This window comes from Lottia gigantea, assembly GCF_000327385.1.
Source record: "Lottia gigantea unplaced genomic scaffold LOTGIsca_5, whole genome shotgun sequence".
Taxonomy (NCBI): domain Eukaryota; kingdom Metazoa; phylum Mollusca; class Gastropoda; family Lottiidae; genus Lottia; species Lottia gigantea.
The window spans coordinates 686,547-711,299 of record NW_008709715.1 but is presented as its reverse complement, the minus strand read 5'-3'; the positions used below and the strand labels follow the sequence as shown (position 1 = coordinate 711,299).

The 24,753-nt window shown below is 34.0% G+C and overlaps 1 protein-coding gene across 1 annotated transcript in view; it reads left to right on the top strand.

The window, feature by feature from the left end:
- Nucleotides 1-6,494: 6,494 nt before the first annotated feature.
- The window catches only part of LOTGIDRAFT_106882 (hypothetical protein), a gene marked incomplete at both ends in the record, with an annotated part of 33,501 nt that continues 15,242 nt past the window's right edge, over nt 6,495-24,753 (top strand). The window contains 2 exons of the mRNA XM_009061758.1: nt 6,495-6,670; nt 7,380-7,600. Coding sequence (XP_009060006.1) covers nt 6,495-6,670; nt 7,380-7,600 — 397 coding nt within the window. The remainder of the gene's footprint in view (nt 6,671-7,379; nt 7,601-24,753) is intronic.

Sequence of the window (24,753 nt, the reverse complement as noted above, 5' to 3'; positions counted from 1 at the left end):
CTGAAATCTATTCTATTAACACTAGTATTATTCTTGCCAAGTTATTTCACAACTTTATCCTGAAAATATTAATAACTTTCAAATAACTTGTCAAAATTTCTAATAATGTTATTATATCCGCATGACATTTCTTAATATTGCATATGAAGAAGAAGGAAATAAGATGCCTGTCATAATTATCTGTGGAAGTATTTTCATTGAAACAGCAGATGATATTCTTTTTCCATTTCTTAAATGTCTTCGGGATATAATCTGTCTGATTGTTATATTTGAGAAATTATCTTCAGTAAATCGTTAGGCTTGAAGGTGTAATAATGATAAAGTGGTGCTAGTGCACTACAATAGCAGGTGACGGAAGTCTTACACATCAGAGAAACTTCTAGAAAAATACCACTTTTAGTTACCATATTTATGGCACCACGCGCATTATACTTTACCATTCACTCCAATGGATTTACAAATATTAGCCTATAATTGCAAATGGTAAAGTTTATCCAAGTACACGTTTGCTGCTAAATAAGGTATAAGAGTGTATAGTTGAAGATAGCCTGAGTAAGTCTTATCAATAGGTCAAAACTTTCAAGAAAATAGTCGAGATCTAGATCGTGCCAATGGTCAAAACATTTCGGTATTTAACAAATTATTACATCAACGCTTGAGATTTGTTCGCCACAGACAGTTACTAATTTAGAGCATCCAGCAGTATCTTTGCGATGGCCAAATGGACATTCCTTGGATAGACTAGGATCTCTTTTCATGTTAAATCATAGAAATCAAAGAACCTTCTGAAACTAAATATTTCTGAAACTTTCCTTTCATGTCTTATGAAACCTGGACAATACTTAGGGCCGTATGCTGCGCTCGAACTTTCAGGTAAAGTCAGACTTTGTAAAGTTTCGCCTGAGCTCAACTTTGTAACTAATTCATTTCGGTATGCATGGCTTCAACTTAAACTTATCTTTGCTAAGTTTAACTTCTTCTGTGTATGAACGGAACACCAACGATAACCGAAATCAAAGAATTATAATTTAATTTCTAATATATTTATTAATAGAAAAAGTGATTGATACATATTTTAACTAAAATTTTGATCGGACACTTACGGACAGCAAGAATTTGGCATGTTTCTCATGTGCTTTTCCGTGGGGTCTTTACTATAAATACGCATCAGGGTCATTACAAATCATAATTTGATTGATTATTCAAGATGTCAGATAATATGTCGTCGCCTCCGAATACCAAGAAGATATTAATATGTCACTTCGAGTTTGACAAGTGCTGTGGAAATTTCGAAAGATAAATTACGAGACTGATTCCATGTTTCGAAATAAGTTGCATATGAATGATTCGAACTGTTACGTAGCACCTTACTTTAAACAACCCCTTTTGCTTTGGTACTGAATTTTTCATAAATATATGATTATATTTTACGTAGCTAATTTAATTTTCATTTCTATATTCAACACAGGTTCTCCCGTATTTACGCGATCCACATCAGCATCAGCCACTGTTACCAGTGGAACATTGTGTCCAGATACAAATACAATTCCAACACAGAAATCATCACGGGTTCCATGTGTACAGCCAATTGTTCAAATTATCCCCGAAAACTGCGCAATGTCGTAAAAACCTCGTTGTATTGCTTTTATTTCATTTTCATCTGGAAACGTAATAACCTCGAGACTATGATTAGCTATAGCCCTTGATACAAATTTCACTATTCGGGAGACACTGGATTGATGAACGCCCATTATATCCCCCACGTTTATTTGGAAAGAGCCACTAGCATACCGACGAAGACATACCAATAACTGTAGTAATGGTGGGATATGTACAGTTTGGTCACATCGATGATTGAAATCATTTCAAAAATATGCAGAACGCCATCCTTTGGAAATCTGAAGCGTTTCGTAAATTCACTCTCATCTAGATCTTCCATTGGATTTGAGCGGTCTTTAAATCTCCTCTCCACATGGTAAATATCTATAATATCTATGGTGTAATTGGTTGAAATAATCTTCCATTGTCACAATTTCAATCGCAAATGTATATAAAGTACGGCTTAAGTCTGCTACCACCCTATCTTAGACTTTACTTTAGTTTTGTCCACAAAACGCCCGAGTAAAGCATGACTTACATCAAAGATCGAGCGCAGCATACCTAAAGTCTGACTTAAGCTCGACTTTGAGTAAAATATGACTAAAGTTCGACCGCAGCATACGGCCCTTAGTATTTGGTTAAAAAATTACTTAATGATGAAAATCAAAATTTTGAAATAGGCAAATCGAAAATAAACCACTGTCGAATTATAAACATCTCCTGTAGGCTACAGGAAACGACTACTTTCAGGATAAACCACCAAATAATTGGCATTCAAAAACAATCGTTACCTCTTCTGAAACATATTTCTTCATTGAACCGGGGACAAACTATTTGAAATTGTCTACTTGCAATCAAGAAACTGAAGATGTGGTGTTTATCATGGTAAATTATCCATTAATCATAGACCATGTTTGTGATTAGACCCTGATGTCCTTCATTTGTAAGGTTATGTCAATTTGCTTTGAAGCTTGGAAACCATAAATCAGGGCTAATAAATTGGTGAGATCTGTTTGAATATAAGGAAGCGGGGAGAATGAAATGAAGTTGTCAATATTAGCTGTCAGACACAACCTTCAATTACTTTTTGATTATATTTTATTGAAGAGGAATATACATTCATGTGAAATAACCTTTTCATTTACATTTCCAATTATGTGCAATTTACAACAAATCTTTTAAATTATGGGTAATTTACTATTTAAACAGCATTTTATAAATAATATGATATTGCTTAATTTTAATTTTTAGAATCATTTTCCTGCTAACTCCTTTTTGAAATCTATTTTATTCTGTAACATTTCTTCCGCAGATAAATATTACGTGTGGACGAATTTGGAATCATACTTCATAAATGAGTGATTTATTTCATGACAGAAAAGGCGTAGATTTTTTTCTGTATTAAACAAATTACAAGTATTTCAAAATAAATCAAATGTCACAATTTTCATTCTACTTTCATTATGACCTTTGGCAATATCGTTTAGAATGCCCAGCTGTCTCAACTATATCATCAACTTTTGAAATATCAAGAGTTAAGGTAAAATATGATCTATTCTTTCAAAAGTCTAAGAATATTAAGGTTATTGAGAAAAATGGCAGTAGGACAGAATATGACCTATTCTTTTAAAAATCACAAAATATAATATACATGTATACAACCATATTTTGTGAAATATGACACAAGGCTTATAAGCTCACATTACTATTTGATGTATTGTGTTATTTTACGTTTTTCTTTCGAGCAGCACTTACATTATCGCCCTTGATTTTGTTAGAATTGCTTGTGAAAATTTTTGGGTGGCTTCATTGAAATTATGTTAAGTAGTTTAAATTCGCATATGCGTGCTTTGGTGGCTTCGTTGGAATTTTGTGACATGTTGATGAATGTGTCCGTATAATTCTGGTCAATGCTGTTCATTTTCTTTAAACTGCATATTATGACTGAGGCAGAAATTGTGAAAGATTTTAATTTAACGTGAAAACTTGCAGGTGGAGTGAAATTGTAAGATATTTAGCAAGTTGAAATTGAGATTGGTCTGGACAAGAATTCCTTCTGGTATCATTAGGTCATTTTATAGTCGTCTCCTTTCTATATTACTTTATACTCAATACCAACTTTTTATGACAGACAATAGATGATATTCTTAATTTCATTGTTTTAAGAAATGAGGCTCAGGTTGGGAATAGTTTGATTATTAACCATTTGAGACTCGTAATACCCTTAATGTTATAAACAATATTCTTTCTTTACGAGTCCTTTACTTCATATCATCCATTGAAATGGTCTACATTAAAGACGAAGTTCGTCTCTAAATGTCACTATATGGTTTTAGTTCAATCAATTGAACTAAAAGTGCTTCTGTAATAAACTGAACACTATCTTAACCAAGTGCTTCAGTGTCGACCGAATTGATTTCGAGTCTATCCTTTACACGAAGGGCGTGTGTACCATTTTTCTTTTGCATTAACAAATAGCTAGGTATATGAAACAAGGTATCGTTGTGAGATATGATTTCTTGGCTCATTGGTGACATTTGACATTCACTTTGGGACATGTATGCAAATAATCAAATATTATTGACACCATCATTCTATCTGGATGATAATGAAATAGAGTGAAATACAATTATACAACTGCCCCCCTCTCAATCCATCAGTGGCATAAAACTCAATACCTTTACCTTTTCTTATTGCATTCGCCATTGGCCATTAGTTAGTAGATAACCAAATTCATTTCATAGTAAAGTTAATAAATGTTTAACGATGAAAAGGAAACGTTCGTTAAAAGTGTTCACTGTGATTACTTATTAGCCTGTCTTCGAATATACGTCAACACGACCCGACAATATCGCTATTTCGTGGATTGAATTAACCTCAATCGACTTTCAACAATTGTAAAATTTCAATGTAAGGGGAGACAACAATAAAATAACATTACAGTTTCTTGCTTTGAATCCTCTACCAGCATATTCAGATCCAAACTGATGTTAAATTGAAAGACATTTTCACCATTCAAAACAAAAACAACATTTCGAACCATGTAAAATGTTTTTATTATACCATTCTTATCTTTCAGGTGTTCTGATTTTGTGCGTGTTTTTCAAAATTTAAACCGACCAGAAGTGAATGAATATAGTAAACATGATCATGAACTATGTGGAAATATTAGTATGATTGAAAAAAACTTTTATTCTAAAAGTCGCAGCTTAGTTTTAGAATTCCATGCCGATGGCTTGCCAGGAGGAAATTATACTGGTTTTCAAGGCTTATTTCATTTTAGAAATAAACGTAAGTATCTTTTGTTATTGTTAAAGATTATGCTAATATGAGTTGCTGACGAAATGCCAAGCAAGCAGTAATGAAGAAACGTTGTATATACACAGAAAAGATGAAACCAGCAGTGAAGGTCTATTTGATTGGGTAGACTCACGAAATCGGACTACAAGACGCAAATGATTTTGACGGTTTCTAATATACAAATTGTATTGTCTGTTATGGCGTTAGTTGTTGGCAGTACCTACCGTAGAGTAAATACAGTGTCAGTGTCATTGTCAGTGTCATTAGGGCATAATGAAGACCTTGCGCTTGGCAGAATCTGAGGGCAACTGTATGTTCAAACATTTCTGGCAATGGATAGCTTCTGGGAGAATCTGAAAAATTACAGAAACCGCTTTGTAATATTGTCGATAGCAACGGATACAATGAGATGCTTTAAATATCTTAGCCTTCCCTTGAAAAATATTAAGATTATATTAGGCACTGAAGTACTCGGTAAGTTCCACGAGTTTACGCAATATCTAAAATATGTTATTTTCAGCTTCTATAGAAAGCCAAGATGGCCCAATTGGTATGCACTTATACAGTGTACTTCGACCCATCGGTAAAAATAAACGTACTCTAAACGTACTCTCTTTGTACGATTTCATTTAAATCTATCAGCAATTCAAAATTCAATTGGGACTTTTTTTAATGGTATCTTCTAAATGTTCTGCTTAACGTATTCTCCGGATCTAAAATAATCTGTTTTCGATCTGTTCTTGTTCTTTGATTCGGAATGATATCTAAAAACTTTAAGATTATGCTACTTGCCTTTTATTGGCTAAATTAAGGAATACTTCACAACTTCATAACTTTTTTGACGCTGCTGAATTGTTTTATGATCGCGATTTAAAATCTGACATTGACTTATTGGCATTGACACATATCTATAAATTTAAGTCTTAAAGGCCTTCCACTTGCATTGTCAACAAAAACAGCACCCGTCTTACATTTTATTTCGCAACTTTCTTCAAACTGTTTACTGTGGTGTTTTCTTTGACTCTAAATGGCATGTTTTCAAAATATATAAACTGTTATTCATACGTGTTTTCTTTCACCTAGAAGTGATTCTTGTGTATTTCTCGGGACATTCTCCAGCTAATTATTTTGTTTAGAAACACCAATAGTTATTTCCCTTCCACCCGGGAAAAGATGAGCAACTGAAGCTACAACGTCATTGAAGGGACATAACTCTTGATGTACCAATTACACAAGCGATTTGGGTACACCCAGATCGAAAATACGCCGAAAATGTGTTTAAATAAAATAAAAAAGACACGTTAGAGTAAGTCACATTTCCGAAAGAAACTACTAGGTTTTCGATTCTGTTCTTTATGTTGCAAAAGCGTTTGATGGAAGGTCAAAATTACCCAGAACTTATTTAATCTTTCAAAAGCATCTAGAGTCCGGAAATATAGATACTGACGTTGGAGCTTATAGGAAAACCCCGCCAACCTAAATCTTTCGTGAAGAAGGTCAAAAGAACCATATCAAAAAAGGAATATTAATGAATAATATTTGATTATCTAATTTCAGGAGAATATGAGCCAACTGGGAATCAAGTTTCTGGTTCACAATGTACATATTATTTTACTAGCAATACATATAATAAAACAGGACGATTTTTCTCGCCTAAATATCCACAACCATACCCGGATAATGCAAAATGTTTGTATTATTTTGAAGCGTTACCTGGGGAACGTGTACAGATTTTTTTTCAAAATATTCAACTTCATCATGAAGATGTTAGGTGAGTGATGTCACTTTTCCTTCTACAGGCACGAATCATTGTATTGCAACAAAAGACTGAATAAGAAGCATTTACGCTGTTTGTTTGAAATTTTCCGTAATTTTCGATTAAATAATAGCCTTCGCTACTGTTCTAACCAGTTCTTGGAATAAAGCTTTCAGACCCCGCCATACTTTAAAAAAGAACAACACAAAACAGCCAAATCATTACTAGTGTAATGTGTATCATTTTCAATTTTTGACATATAATAATTACTCTGTGATAAGTTTACTTGATGATTTGATTTTTAATTATTTAATAAGAAATATTATTTAATTTTCCTCACAGCTATGGATGGGGAAGGTAAAGTATACATATTTGAAAAGAATAATAAATATTAGCCTGTATAACGCTTTGCTTTATACTAATAGCATCGTCTATGTACCTATTTCCAAGAGTGTTTGCTAAAGCCGTTGCCATATAGCCAATATTAGTCAACTAGAAGCACATTTGGCAGTTTGCTACGTGATGATTAGTGACAAGGTTGAAATTTTCACCACTCGAAAAGTCATAGACGTCAAGCCACTCAATTTATTTCTCTTCTTGTTGAAATATTGTTACTGTAAGTGTAGTTATTCCCCTTAGAATGCTAAAATCTCAAGTAGCCTGATAGCCTTACCACAAAAAGCGATAATTTCACTCAACTGGTAATCATGATTTTATTTTTCAGTTGTCGTGATAGTCCAGATGCAGTGGTCGTGCATGATGGTCGTGATGTCAGTGGTATCGTCATTGGTCATTACTGTGATATTCACAATCAAGTAGAATTGCTGTCATCAGGCAGATATTTATTTATAGAATTTTATTCCGATGATCGGAACTCGATGAAAGGTTTTTCAGCAACATATCAATTTATAACAAATATACACCCAACACCTCCTTCACAACGTGGTGACATGCAAAATGGCTCAGGTACGATCAAATTCTTGTTAAGCTTTTGAGATCATTCAGGGGACGGAACTTATAGCATTATGTGTTTTCCGCACTTTGTACTGCATCAATATAGACGAGCAAATTTTTAAATGCACGACCTGATGTGATTCAAAACGAATAAGAACAGTTTATTTTACTCTGAGATGAAAGAAGTATTATAAACCACACTCCAATCCTACATCAATATAGTGGATCGTTTGTTTTTAATTGTAACCGTTTTAATATGTTCCGACATATTTTCCTTTTATTTATGTGTTGATTATTGATATTTACCGTGGTTAGTTCCCTTTGTATGAAACCCACCTTTTTTGTACTCGGTATTTTCTATACTTTATTACAGGTAACCCGTGGAGACCTTTGACAACTTTATCCCCAGGTAAGTTATTTTACGATATTGGTGGTTTGTGATGACAGTTAACCGATAAAATAACCACATTTACATATTTACATGTAACAAGTATTTCAATACAATATTTTCGATTCATTATTTTAATCACAGTTTGTATTGCAGTACTATTATTTATACATGGACATATTATTAAGTATTATTAAGCTGGGTATTTCAAATTGTTCAGATACAGATGAAACACGTCTGCACCCAATACAGTTAAAGGGGCATTCAGCATTTTTGTAGGTCTAAACTTTTTTTTTTGCTCAAATTGGTGAAAAACTATAAACAAAAATTTATACAGTTATCCCATTACGTATTTTAGTTTTAACTAAAAAAGTATCCAGCCGCTTTTTTTTAACGCCAAAACTTTACGTAAAAGGTAACGTAACCTTTTAAATTTCGTTATACTTTTTGGAAGAGGTTAGAAAACTACTGTTCGGATTTAAGTGAAATAAACGCCTAATGTTAGAGAAATATGTCTCCTACTTATTCTAATGTTTCAAGTAATAATATAGTCATTATAAAGCCAAAACCAATACTAGGTCAAACAGCATGATTAATAAATAGTACTCCCCGTTTTTAATTAAACCTTTTAAAACAAATTCAGTTAGATCAATTAGATACATAGATATAAATAGCATATTTAAGAAATGTTTTCATATATAATTTACGACGTTTTTGATAATGAAAATGTTTTACAAAAAAAAGAGGAATGCCCCTTTAAGAAACACTAACACAAATCCCAATCCATTCTTTTCTAAAACAACTTACTTATATACGAACATCTGAAACAATATGTTTCAGTCTTTTAAATCACCTGAAATGACCAACATTTGAATTAGTTTATAAAATTTATATTTATATAGGTCATTATCAGTACAATAACTTTCGCTTCATTAAAACATTATATCATTCATGAGTAGTCACCTGTAGTTTCTTGCCATCTAGAAACCCCGTTCTTAGTTATTATATTCATTTAGTTCTGACTGTAGTTTAGAAGTCTAATCTATATTTCAAATAAACAATACAATATCTCTCAATGTCGATGCATATTTTCACCCCCCCCCCCCCACTCCCCCATTCTCAACAGTAGCCGTTATTCCTGGTTCTAACCCAGTGATCCTCCTTTCCATACAATATCGGAACTAGCGTCTATGGCGTTAAAAGAAATTGAGATGAAACCCTTGGGAATGTTGACATCGTCTCATTTCCTACCATTCTATTTGTGAAGAATATATTGATATATGATGAGCAAATTGTTGTCATCTGTTTCCGACTTATTCTGTATAATTGACCATTACAAATTAGAATGTCTACAGTCTCTTGAGCCTGGGTTATTGTCACTTCTAGTCAATTACTGTATACAATATCACAGACTGTCATTGTCAACTTCTATATTATCTCAAGCAACGTAGATCTAGAAGAGGTGATTTTAAAAATCGATGCATCAATATAAAGGTTTCTTACAAGTTTCATCATTGGCATTAAAAGTGCAGAAGTTTTCAGACAGGTTTCCGTCAACGCGCGTGTTCTGTTCCACGTTTATCCACTGAAGATGAGGGAGCCGCGGTGGCTCAGTGAGTTAGACTCTTGCTCGCTAACCTGAAGGTCCAGGGTTCAATCCCGGCATAGGTCGAGATAATACCTTCGGATTTTTCAACCCGGTTTCCCTCTGTCAGTGATGCAGGTACGAGGGGCTGACATGGAAAAAACGTCTAATCGTTCGGATGGGACAATAAACCGAGGCCCCGTGTGCTACAGGCTGTGCACGTTAAAGATCCCTCGACACTTGGAAATCGAAAAAGAGCAGGCTAATGCCGCTGTCCTGACAAAATTTCCCTCATTGCACCCTACATGGCGTTGCCCGTCTTCATTAGCCCACATGGTCCAGAAAAGTAGGACGTAAAACTCCATTCATTTCATTTTCCACTGAAGATGACATCAGACCATAAAACGCAAGTCCAAGTGCCACTGCTGAAGAAAATATTTCAACAGCCAAGACCTTCGTCGGTCTTCAGGGACTGATAATCTGAGTTTGGTTACCATTGGTGACATATTATGGTGTTATGGTGTTCCTGGTCCCAAATCATACAAAACATTGCGCTAAATAAATATATCAGCTAAAATAAAATTTCTTGTTTTTTCTGGATACAATTATATTTATTATCTAACCAAAGTCAATCCTTTCTGGGTCGTTTTTCTTTCCACATCCATAGATAAAGAGTGAGTTTTCTCAGACTTAATGATCATATTGTATATGGATATATTAGACACATTATTATCCAGTTCCTCTCGGGACTTCTCGACCTCTTCATGACATTTCTGTGTACATTTTCCCAGATTATAGGTGAAGCCCATGGTGACTTTCAATGGTCGCATTAACATCTTCACATTGACCCCATAAATGCCATAATTCCTCGTCTCTTTAATGTCTATGATACAGTTAGTTATCTGTTTAAATCTCTGTAAATCATTGCCAAGAGAAAACCGGATACCAAAATATCAAATATCATATATTTTATATAAGTTTTTACTCCAGTCAAATCCACAAGCTGACAAACTCATTAGGGTGTTTCAGTAACGGGGTGACGTTTTACCGTGTACCTTAAGAGCATCTCTAACAGATGACTAAAGGATAATCTGCAAGTATCAAAATAACGCATACATAGAATCAGTTTAAAATATGGACATATATTTACCCTAAGTATTTGGCAGTGGAATAGCCCTGTCGGAACGGAAGTCGGCTTTCACCTAATACCCTTTATTAGCCGTATTCCTTGTTATTTCTACCATCTTCCGATTCGTGGGTGGAATAATTCTTTCCATATAAATATAATGATAGATGTCATTATTTCAACTTTGGTTATGGTTTCTATCAATTCTTATTATCTTCTTTGCTCATTATAAATAGGAGGTATAACATAAACGTAATATTCCATTTATAAAAGTATCGGAAACAAAAGAAAGTCATTGTGATGACGTTAGTAAACTTGAAATGTCAATTTGATGTCAGTTTAGATGATTGTTGTTTTTGCCTCACGCCGTCATTAGTATTGACATGCACTACGATGATCTGAATCTATGTCATATTCAACAAGATGTTCCACTTTTTGTAATATTGTCTATAGTGTTATTACGACATAATTGTTATATGTAACTGCAATCCCGGTATTTCAAACATGACATGAACGTGCCCCTTTAGAAATTCAGTTCCAGATAGTTTTCGTTTTCTTTGACTCTTGGAAGCCGTCTACTTTACAAAAGTATACTGACTCAACATCCCAGATTTGCAAGTAAAACGTGGTAATCTGAATACCAGACTAGCCTTATAACCCGACTAAGTTAAGACAGTGCCCAAAATCTTTCGCTTTCTAAGTTTCGGTTAACAACAGTCTCATCCGACCAACTACACTTTTTCCATGGCATTCCATCGAGCTTTCTTATCATATTGCAAATGCGTTTTGCTTTATGTAAGTCTGAAGTTATGTTGAGTCTGAAGAATTCCGATGTTTGTTGATATATCTGTAAAATATATTGTACATTAAGGTGATAAAACTTTAAAATGGTGTAAAAATAGAAATTTAATTTGGATCTTAGCCATGAAATATTCATAACAAAAAACTTTTGACAGTGACAAAAGGAGAGAAATCTATTTAATAGATTAGGTTCTTTTACTGTAAGAAATTTCTGTGAGAAATGATCGTTGACCTGATCGTTCATCATGATAGAAATATAGAAGGCTATAAATAATCAAATATCATATAGAAGGCACTTCAACTTTTCACCATAAATCATCTTTCAGAGGAACCTATTGCACTTTATACACGATGCGATTTTACTACTGTCTTTATGGCGTCAACCGACACGAAAATATGCGATATTTGATCACCATTGTCTAAGGTTATTTATTTTTCTATGTACTGGAAAATTAAATTTGGTAATATATATGAGAGGTCATAAAAATTCATACTGGTTGAAAGTTGGAATCGATGAGGTAAAAAATAAAGCCTAATGAAGTTGAAATCAAGTGAAAACAGGTTTTTACTGCAATTTGGATCAATATAAGGCAATGAATCGCTCCTCGTTCTTATCTAATCTTATTATTCTCTTGAGGGAATTGGCTGCTTCTTCTCGACAATTTCTGTTAACTTCTCAAAACAGCGCCGAACATTTTTCTATACACATAATCTTCTAAAAACCTGTACTTATTACTAATGAACTTTATTGAACTCGACATGTTTTAACAAAACCATTCATGTAACAGGGATACAGTCATATCATGATTGCTTTATCAGCTAGTAGATCTCAATTTCAGCCATTGCTTTTCCCAAAGTACACCGAGGGTTTGAGTACCATCACACCCAAACATGATTAACATCATCACATGAAGCTACGACGGTCTTAGTCATTACTTGGTTATAAGTGACGACACTTTAAACTTCTTTGATTGCAATTAGCTGAATTGACCTAACGGATCTTCTAAGAAAAAAGTAAGCCCTATTCTTGCATTGTTCATTTCATATGTAACTTTTTCCTTGTTTAAGATTGAATCTAAATGATCAATTTACCTAACTTTCATAATTATAGAGACGCACATTATTTAACGAAACATTACTTTCAGATTATGAAGATTGACATGTATCTAATTGATTTATGAAATCTGTAACTAGTTTGCAAATTGACTGATCACGGTTCATTTGTGTTGGTGACAATCTAGAGAACGTCTTGAATAATTAATTATTCCTTGGAACTAGTTTTTTTCTGCACGTTGTATCGTTCACGTCATGTTCGCTCTAACTATAGCAGAAACAATTTAATACATATTTAATATACATATAAATTTTAATAAAAATTGACGTTCAGCTTTCCATTTGTTAAAAATTGTAGACTCACTTGAATAGATTTTAATAGGCTGATTATTTTGAGAAGAAATAACCTAGAGAATAAAGTCAGAAATAATCAGTAATTTAAAGACCTGATATAACTATTGATTGACAAACTCACTGAACTTATCTTACTTCAATTGCCAATTGCCGAAAGTGATTTCTTATCGCCATTCTGAACCAATCATTCAGAGTTATCTATGACGTCTTTGGCCGATAGGGGTCATCACCCACCTCGAAACAACCTAATTGAATCTGGACGCCATTTGTAATTTTTTGTTAGTATACTTGCTACATGGCCACAGGGTTTTGTCTCAACCATATTATTGGTATGATTAATTTATAGAGGTGATATATTACTACTTGCCAATACTAGTACTTTCCTGGCTTAACTGTAGTAATCGGTTTAACTTAACACTAAGCCGTGGTTGAATAATGGCTTAGAATCATGCTGTGTTATAGAGAAATAGAGACATTACTTATATATCTTTCATCTCACGACGTCTATTAGCCTATTTGTGATCCAGACCAATAATACGGTTATACGGTTTCTAGAATTGTGTTTAGGTAGAATCAGTCATCCCATCAGCCGATGAAAGTGGGTTTTATAACGCATTGAATTATCTTATTATGGTTTCAGATCGATTATAGATTTGTTGACATATATCGAAAAATTGGTTAACTTTTAGCAACTACTTGTATCAAGTAGATGGTCGCATATTCAGGTCGTCTAGTTTGACTAGCATTGTTGAATGTTGATTGACACAAGAACAACACGTGCAATGGACGACAATTGGCGGCTGCTGTGATTCTTCAGACAAACAATCAAGCTATTCATCAGATCCTCTCAGTTCAGAGTCACATGATTTCAGTTCCTGACTGTTGCATGGTCGAACTAAACGATTTAGACAATCTGTCTAATGCTTCCGCACAATGAAATAAAAGTAGGCCTTCCTGACACAAAAGTTAAACTCCATAGATGCTGCAAGACACAACAAGTTGTGTTACCCGTTGAAGATTTATTTTCAATCAGTCAATGATGGGTTGCTGACTTTGTGATCTGATCCAATAATCGTATTACATGTAAAATAATTTAGACTATAAATTACATTTGGGAAATGGTCTGGGCTGATTCTATCCCACTATAAATCATTTTGATGGATCACACGAGAATACAGAGTGGTTTATTTATTTCACATGCATAACGATCTTAACCTTTTTGACTCTGATTCCCTTACCGTTTTATGATTTCCCACAGTATTAATGATGATACGATCTGAACATGTTGAAGCTACTTTTGGTGCAAGCCACGCGTGAATGTTTTACTTTTGAAGGAAACTTTTTGAATGCTCACATCTTTCCAATTCTATAGTCCATGATGTGCACTCCCTAATATTTAGGTGATATCTTTTATATCTTTGTCATAATAACTCGGGATTCCATTCCAATGACCCTGTCCATAATGAAACTTGCTAATTCAAGGCACAACCCGTGAACAGTTACAATATTTTGTCTGAACTGTATGTTATAAAACTTTAATGCCTCGTGGAATATGATGAATTCACATAATCATACCGGATCGTGAGGCGAATGATCTTATATCTATTCAGTAAGTCTGGTAAAAATAATTATGCTTCATCACATAAGACCCTTCGCGATTAATGGCATTAATTAAAACACTTAGTTTTAGTGGAATTGCAGGAACCACAGATGTATGATTGAAAATCGGAATGGTGCTAATCGATGCTATCAGTGTTTCCGATTCACACAAAAAAAACTCCTTACAATGCCTTTAACGGAAATAGCCATCGAACGATCTTGTCCTTATGAAATCACCATTACTCCGTCCACAGGCAAAGCCTTATTCAAAATATATCGAATCAGAGTGGAAAAGCAACTCTTGTGACTTAACTTAAATGTAAATCAGTTTTTGGTTGAGAGTGAATAATTGAGATCTATGGTGTGTTCTGTCTTTTATCAATTAAGCTAAATACCAGTAGTTTATGTGATATTTAACTATTCATTAACTTAACAGGCTGATAAAAAATACAGAACCTATTAATTCTCCAAAGGACCAGAGGCTGATATCTTGACTTTCACTCCCCAAGTTTCAGTTATCTTTTTATATTTGCATATAAGTCATGTAATTTTAAAAATATACTCCAATTGATGTTTGTGACGCTGGAGGCCCGCTTGCATCCACCAAAATCTTCAATGACGGGATTGTACTAAAAGAAATCTGGGGCTATATGACATTTGGAGTCGTGAACCGAATTTCCTGTGAACCAAAAGATTGAATTTGGAATAGAAAATGTTGACTAAGCAGAATTGTAAAGGAAAAAATAAGGTATTAATTAAGGTATAGTATGAACTGTTGGAGTGTCAGACCTGCCAATATAAGTGTGTAAGACTGAAATTAAAGAAGGTTTAAGAGTGGTATGTATGGAACTTGTATAATTAAATCTAATATGACGCTATGTAATCAACTGTCCGAGTCGACAGCTTACACCTTCAAATAACCCAACTTCTATCCTGAAAATTAAATTATAGCAACTTCTGTGACTATACATCAGGTCTGTGAGTGTCAACATGATGAAATTAAAATCCTTCAGATCTCTATAGATATCTTGTTTATTTGGTTTCGAAATAGGAATATGAGCACCCCTTTATGAAAGTTACTAAATGAAGCTGTTGGACGTTTTTCCTTATTTCGTCGATTCTTACGAAAGGGATAACCGTGCAATTTTGTTAAATGGATAGTCAAAAACAAAACAAAAAAAGACGTAAAAGTTTTTTGAAAAAAAGTGATCTTCAAAAGCTTATTTTGTTTTGGCAAAGTTATTTCGGACAGTCATCACAGGCACCAAGAGCGAAAAAACACTGATAACTGTTAACAGACTGTTTAGTGGTTAACAGCCCTCGCTGATATTACATTTAAACGCCCAGAAACTGATTCCTTTTTACTAGGTTAATACACCTTACTGGAGCACAAAATTAATATTTCCAATAACATATTGCTTTAAGACTACCCTTGATATATAAAAAGTTTCCTTTAGTACTACTTGTCTACCTAAATACTTAACTAAATGACAAGGTTAAATATTTTGGTTATTAACAAAAATAATAAGTGTAAAAGGCGATTTATATATTTCCACTTGTATAAAAGATTTAGCTTTGTTATTCTATAGGAAATTACAGAGGGTTTAAAGTTATAATTTAGTCGGTATACCAGAGGGATTAAGATGACAGGAAAATAATTACTAAAATCTAATTAACTCGACTTTAACTTGGTCATATTAACACAAATTGGCAAAAGGTCAACTAACCACCATCAGAACAACGTTTAAATGCTCCATTGTCAAATTGTCATTCTCAATTGTTATATACACAACGGGTATGTCCGTTACCCGAACTAGTTAAAAACAATAGGATCAATTCGGTTTAACTGTACCTGAAGTCGAGGAAGGTTCTGAAAAATTAAATAAGCGTCCCCCAAGGGTATTAAACGATGGTTTCGTGGTTCCCGGGCTTTATGTCGATGCATGTTTTGTTGACTATTTGATGGTTGAAGTGGTCTGGAAGGTTTACATTATGTGAAATGTCGTGATTGCGGCAATGTTATAAATGATGCGACTTGTGTCGGTCTTTAGCGACAGACGAATCGACCAAAAAACCGTCGTACTCAACAGAAAAACTTGTTACAGTGCTGCATGTATTCGAGGGAAAGATCTCTCGTAGACTCGATTGTTGCAAATCAATTCCTGATAATGTTTTTAATACCCTACAATAGAATAAGGTAAAAAAAACAATTCTGTCTTCAAGAAATGTAATGTATCAACCGGGAGTTATAATGAGAAATATAAACAGGAACCCACTACATCTTTTCTAATTAAAACAAGGTTCAGGTCAATAGTGACTATTTTCTTAGAAAGAGTAATTCTTTCTCGTGTAGTAATATATTTAATTACCAGTTATTATCAAGGATTAATACAACAAATTAAGTTAATGTATGTAAGTATAATGATAGGTTAAGACTCTTACATCCTGAATTATCGTGTTTGAAATATGGTGGTAGATAGAAATTAGTTCAATCTGAAGCCAGAAATTAACATCGTTAGATGAAGATTGACGATAGAGCTTAGTTTCCTGTCATTATTGATGATTTCTTACTGCTATTTGTCATAGTAAAACTAACTGTAAAATCGTTGATTGTGTTAACTAAACAATCGTTTTTATACACCCACATGACAGTGCGTCTCAATGGATATGTAGAGACAATAAACGATTTAGACATCCGAATTCCAAGATATTATTTTTACAAGCAATTTCTTGTTTTATACTGTGCATCAATGTTTTGTCTCGATTAAGGAATTGTGGGCAGTTGAAGTTATTCCAACAATTGTTATGTGAAATATTGCCCTTTGTTGAATAGAGCATCAAATATTTTGTTAGATTTTTTAATATTATGAAGTTAAAAATGGTTCAACAACTGCTCACTGAATCTTTCGTTAAATAGGATACCCATGTAAAAAGCATCAGCAGACGGTTTCTGGGTTTATGTTGTTGTTCAATCCTAATTCTCTGAATTATTTTCCCTTTATAAGATCATAAAAATGAACTAAGGAATGCTGGCAAGACACAGGGTCAAAACTTTATTGCCATGTTAGAAATAAGCTCCAAACAATGTTTGACATACAGCGGAAGTGAATTGAATCTCTATTGAAATGTAAGCTGTTATAATCAATAAGTAAAGAAGCTGTATATCCTGTTCATGTTGATGGTTGAATCTTGAGATAAACTTATCAAGTATTTCAGTCAATATTGAACCATTGCAAATGTTACTGACTTATCAACAGTGTAATTGAGATGCTGTTTCTCGTAGAAGTGAACTTGGAAGTTGTTTGATCTAACATCGCCTGGAACTTGCTAACACGATTATGTAGCATTCAGAATTTCATGACTATTATCCAAAGACTCGATACTTGGTATCTCACTCAATGCAAATGATGTTCGTAAACTTGATATGACAATGATATTTCTCAAATACCCATCGACGAACGGGGTGAAGGCCTGTTATGAAGGTCGACTGGTTTGCCCAAAATTTTCCCACGTAATTTACCTGAATTTTTCTTTATTTTCGGACAGTTGCCTGATTTGTTTTTGGTCGATGCCCGAGAAGACAAAAACACTGAAACATCCAACTACCAACAACTTCCCTGACTGCTGCAGCTTTTTCTATTACTTGAAGCAGACGTTACTTGTCAACTACCAACCGACAAAGATGTTGCCCGTGGGTATACGTTCATGCTTCTGCATAAATAAAGAATATGTGACATTTTCAGCAATCGTTGTATTAGAATTCTAGAATAGGACTGAAAGTTTTGAAGTAAGTTGTTGGCAAACGGAATTGATATTCCCAGTATTTTAAGTTTGTTCTTCATCAATTATCTTGGCACCGGCTTGTATAACTTTTGACGTTAATATAATAAATGTTTTTGACATTAATTCTGTTGAATGGAACTTGATGTGAAATGTTATTGACGTCATGCTGTTTACATGCTGATATAAAATATACTTTATTTTGTCAAGTGGATTCCTCTTCATGAAATTTGTTCCATAAATGTTCGGAAATCGAATTGAATATTTTTTTAAAAATATCTCTTCGCTTTTTCTCATTATATTGAAGATCCTCATATACTTCTTTTCGATGGGTAAAATAATTATTTTGTTGGCACAGAAAGTCGATCTGATCAAGACCTCATACCTCATTAGGTGGTCATATTTCAAGCTAAAAGAGGTTATTTCATCAATATTTGTATTTGTTTTCCACTAGAAGTGTAAATATTAACTTCATAAGATTAGAATAAGCCCGCAGTGTACGTGAATGCGCCTTACCCATATCAAATCTATTTTTTCTTACTCGATGCTATCCATCAAATAAAATTATTTAAATATTTAATATAGTCTAGTATTGTAAGTCGTAATAACCGGATATGTCCATTATTCTTCCTATAGTGTATATGATAGGCCTACATTATTACTAATAACCTTGGGTTATATTTATACCGAATCTTATGGACAATGGGCATGAGGATATTACCTTTCTTGAATGTTACGCGGATAATTACGCGGAGGCCATTACATAGAGAGATTGCTTTAGAGACTTCTTTATTTTGTAATTCCAGTACCAAAATTACCAAATTCTTTGCGCTCAAAGTGAAAATGATGACAGTTGAATTCTTATCACATTATTAATACGACTGTCACAATCGTCATATTTTTATATTAATTATGGTAACATGATACATATCAGGTCCTATAGTAATTACACCTGAGATTATTTTCTTAGTCAAGATAATAGCAAAAAAACACCACCATTTCATTTAGGCCCACGTCATTTCTGATACTTTTTATTTCAAATTTTCATATTGTACATCAGATGCAAAATGATTCCAGGTTATCGATAGTACTGGGAGCACGCCTTTTAACCAACCTTCTGTTCCACAATATTAATTCCATGTTTTGATGCTTTGGTTTCTAGAGAGAAATCCTTGCCTAAAGACTATCGCAACGGTACCCATGCATCTGGAAATGGCAATTCTGTTGAGAGGATCATGTAGAAGGTGTCAGAACTACCTTTTCTGATGATGAAATTTTCGATATCAATAAGACAATTTACCATGCGTAAGTCATGGCACACTTTACAGATGTGGTTACAAAAGAAGTTGTAGTACCATTACACCTACTTAAATGATAACAGATGACAAGGAACATTCACTGACACCCCTTAGTCCATAGTACCATCGTCAGATCTGATAATATTATAACCAATTCTTGATAGTCTAATATTAATAAAGGAATCATGTCTTGCCTAAATAATAACATGTTACAGATAAAGCTAGTAGACTATAGAATCATGCTGTATTGATTGATATAATACTCAGTACTCTAAGAATACCAGCACCATATTCCCCTTTAAACCACGGAACCCGTTAACTTTAGTCGTAGACTTACTAGATTTATATCGGACTACACGCTACTTTATTGGCATTAACCAACTAAGTCGTGCTTCTGAAAGTGTCATAAAGAAGAATTAGCGTTGGTCTCCTTGTGGTTCTTTAATGTACCAAGTACAGTTAGTTATGGAAGTAAGTGGGTGTTAAACTGGGGTTATGGTACAGTGTTTAAGATAGAATGTAGAATAATGCCCGTAGAAGTTGATTGAATTGTATCATTCAATGAGTTACCAGTGAATTTAACGTGACAATCTTAAAAAAAGGACTTTGTATAAGACTTTAAATCGGAACAATGAATAAAGTAAAACCAGTTTTATGTTTCTTTTTAATAACCGTGCAAATTATTTTATCCATTGGTAAAAGGACACCAGAAATTGAAAATCAAGGTAAGAAAAGTAACTTTTCTGTAGCAAGGAACGAGTTTGTAAAAGTTTTGTGAAGTCATGGTTATGTCAAAACTAGATCTTGTACTGGTAATTTCTATATATTTTTTATGCCTTATAGATCTTTTTGACATCTTAGAGGTATAACTAATGTTTATTTTTTTATTACTCGATCTATGATATATGCCTATCAGACACTAACGTTAGAATTATTCGTTTAGTAAGATCTCTGCATCTCTATAGTCCTAATCCTGCAGAAAAATACAGTTCAGTTTCTCAAATTATAATGGGTCATTTGTTTCAAGGTAGTTTTGATGCATTTATTTAACACCGAGAGCATTTTCTAGATATAAACTAACGCTGTATCAAGTTGAATAGAATGCACTCGTGAGTATTCAAATGTCTGGATCGGTAACCTTTGACAATAGTTCTATTATTATCAAATGTCTCAAATAGATTTAAATGGAGATTAATTCCCAGCTATTGAATTATCAATATATATTAAAGCAAAGGTAATCTGTCTGTGTTGACGATTGAAGAGTTAACAAGTGATCTCCTATCTAGTCATTGTTCTTTCCTTAACATGGCAATTTATTCCATTCAAGTCTTCCTTCCATCGTTAAATCAACTCTGTATTTGGCTCTTTCGTCGCCAAATTGATAGCGTCATATTAAATTTGGACAAAATCTAGTTAGAATTGTCTGTGAATTCTATACCCATAATACATTTGTTGCTTTGAATGTATCGTCTAGACCCCGAGATAACAATGCAATTCTAATTGTATTGAAACTCTTTGGTTTTAAAATACAGAATGTCGCAAATGACAAAAACATTTGTTGCTTTGAATGCTTCCTGAAAGAGATTGTTTAGATCTGAAAACACCAATGCTATTTTAGTTCCATTGAAGTGCTTCGTTTTGATATACAGAATGTCGCCCTTAGATTTTAATGAGTCTTCTCAACAGAATACAATGTTTTAAGCATGGCCTTTGTATAATGTCGAAATTTCTTGAAATATTCTTCTTTGAGGCCCGAAATCAAACCTGGTCCTGAGCGAATCATTGTACAGTAAGTTTGGTAATAGTCGTACCTCTTTGATCTGGTTGCAAGATGGGCGCTGTTTGCACTATTGTACCGTAAGAAGGTCTTGGTCGCGTTGGTTTCTGTCTGTTTTTTACGTTTTATGTTACATTAATCAATATCTTTCTTTCAATGTTAGCTCTGTTCTCTGATTTAAATTTAATTCTAACCACAGCTTGTTAAAGCGGTAAATTTGAGCGAACATCTATTTTAAGATGACGGAATCCGTTTGCATTGTAAAATTTGTGATTATATACTCCCGCTGTGGGAGGGATGAAAATAGATTTTTCAGTTGATTGAACATGCAGAGATGTCTCTTGATACCTTTGACTTCCGACATAGTTTTTTCCTGAACACATTCTTTATGTATCGCTATCGGTCTTCATTCAACTCAAACTACTATTGAACACAATTGCAAGATTTAAAGATCGAAAATACAGAAGCTTCCTTGACTACCAGTCAAATGTTTGACCTTTTAAACGAGCTTCCTTGTCTTAAATTGAATTACGGCTCGTTTATATGTGTTCCATTACGCCGTTTTCAGTTATGACTTGTATGCGGATTCCCCTGCCTCTTTACAGTTTGCATAGTCAAAAATTCGACATACAGATCTTACAAATGTTTTGTTCATGAAATTTTATATTTTAGTGAGATATGACTTTTCGGGACATTACTATGCCTTTTCCTTTTTGTAATGTGAACAGAAATAATTCGAAGCTTGTATAATGGCTTTTAGCTTTGTAGAAGTATTAATAGTACCAGTAAAGAAGATTAGAATCTCCGTCATCTTAAGGAATAGATATCACTATTAACCAGACTTTTTAAAAAGCTGCCATTCAATGTTGCGATATAAAACGTCTGTATGGTGAACAAAATGAAATTTGAAACAGCACAGAGACACTGCTAGTCTTAATCTTATTCAGCAATCGTTTGAATACTTAATTTTAATGAGGACATTTTAAAACATGGTGCAGTCTTCCAGATGAGAAATATATCAATCAACGTCCACCAAGATATCCCTTTAAGCAAATCCTTTTATATTACTTTCTCTAATATATCTTTAAATTGCATGGAATTGCTGTTCATTTTTGTTCGGAGACATCAAAGTAACAAATAAACGATAGAACAGACTGTGTTTTTAATTTGTTTCAGTAAACAGTTGGAAGTAATCGAGAAGTAATCTTCTAGAACATGTTCTTTTCAATAAAAACGTGGAAGACAAATTGTAAAAAAAAAACTGTTTGATAATATTGATGTAATCTATATTCTTGTCTTTAAATAATAGTTGAGTTTAATGTTTAAAGATGGTATGGGTTGTTTGCTTAGACACGGTCTGTACAGTTTCAAAAATAATTGATGGAAATGATTGAATTTTGGACTATTAATACTGCCCTTGATGCCGTTTGCCAAACGGCTACCTCAGACCAAATGCTCACGGAACAACACCATAAAAGAACGCCCATAGTCGTTCCATGGTCTAGTAGTCTCATCTGATCAGATCATAAAATGATCGATTGGTCGAACATATTCTTTTGAGTTGCAGATTGGATAGCCATTCCCATCTTTTGATAACGGTCGGTAGCTATAATTTGCGAAAGTGAAGCAATATCAACAAAATATCGAAGACAACCAATTGATAACCTTATACGTCCAAGGTTAGGTGTTGCCTTGTGTTTTACTCAAAACAATCATATTCACCTTCGACAACGACTCGTTTCTTAAACGCACAAATGGATGTAACTCTAGCTTGATTTGTAGGCACCAATTGATGGGGGATAGTGCTGACCGTGGAATCGGAAATTTTCAGTTTCCTGAACACTGAGCATAGACAGCATCATCATATTGTGTGATGGTTTACAGCAGTACAAGTCAGGGCTTAGTAGTGATATTATACGTACCAAGGCGGCTATATTTATCCCGACTTAAGGTGCAGTGTATTACGGATTATCGATACAGTAGAAAATGGAAGAGACGAATCGTGTCTGGACCCGTGCCTCGTGTGCTCACTTCTTCTATTTTCGTTTGTATCGATTATTCCGCACCGTACACCGCACCGGACACCGTACCTCGTCTATTCTCGGCTTTAGAAAGATCAAGGAAGATTCCAATGTATCAAAGGATCAGAGAATTGATATTCTATATTCCTTAGCTATAATTATCTACTAGTGAAGTTCGTCTCGGTATTTAAATATCAAAATAATCAGTGAGGAAATCTTGGGAAAACTTAGTCTTTTAGACATAGTTCAGAAGATGCATGAGGGGAAATATAAAAATATTAGCATATATTCCAGACGCTTGGAATATTAGGGTATCGAAATTACATATTTTCTCAATATTATGATATTTTTAAAATAACGGTTTTAGACGTACATATCGATACTATAAGAGGGTCTAATACATTACTCAATGTTCATTTTGGTCGGCTTCTAAATGGTAGCGAACTCTACAAAACCTAACTGAAGACCAAAAGAAAAGGTTTGAAAACAGTGCAAGTAAAAACAATCTTATATATATATGATTGGATTGAAAAGTTTTAAACAAATAGCAAAGGTATAGCTTTCGGTTATGGCGGCAGATTCGCACAATGAGGTGGTGTACAAAAATTGGGTTGTCAAATTTTACAATGCAAGCGGAAAACCGCTTCAATTCTGATATTACTCACATTTGTAGCGTGTTTGACCACCCAGAGCTTCAATACAGGCGAATACTCCCTAACGCACAATAAAAGTTAATCGATTGATAAATTCACAGGAGATAGCTCGCTATTCCTCTTGGAGGGCCTGGATCAGTTCATGGCTGGAGGGCGTTGTCGCTGACGACCACGACATAGCTCCAGTGTTTGGGGGCATGTCGGCGGAAAATACATCTGCCCTGTCTGTATGTAACGTTGCAACAAGTTTGTTCAGATGAACAACTGAAGGTTCTCTCGATCTGAGCATATATGGCTCCCTTCCGTAGCATTCCCTAAGCTTGCTCGCATTGTTGTCGTGGCATTCTTTTTGTGTGTTATTTTATCGTTGTATGAGCACGACATTCAACCCGCTTTTATGGTGCATGTGCATTTTTGTGTATTGAAAGATCACGTTTTCACTTTTTTGAGATTTTCCACCACGAAAAGTAGTGATCGTGTTTAATCCCCACAAACGTTAATGTTGTATTTTGGCAGTGTAATTTAGATGGATAAGTTTCGAAAAGTGGCGAAGTTTCTTTTGGCCTTCATTTTATCTCGTTGCTTTGTATTGATAGAATTCCAGTTAGACTAAAATGAAATATTTATTACCAAGTCTTGCCACTGTATCACCATTAAGACAGTTTTACGATACAGTTTTACGTTAAGATTAAATAGAAATTGTCATCGT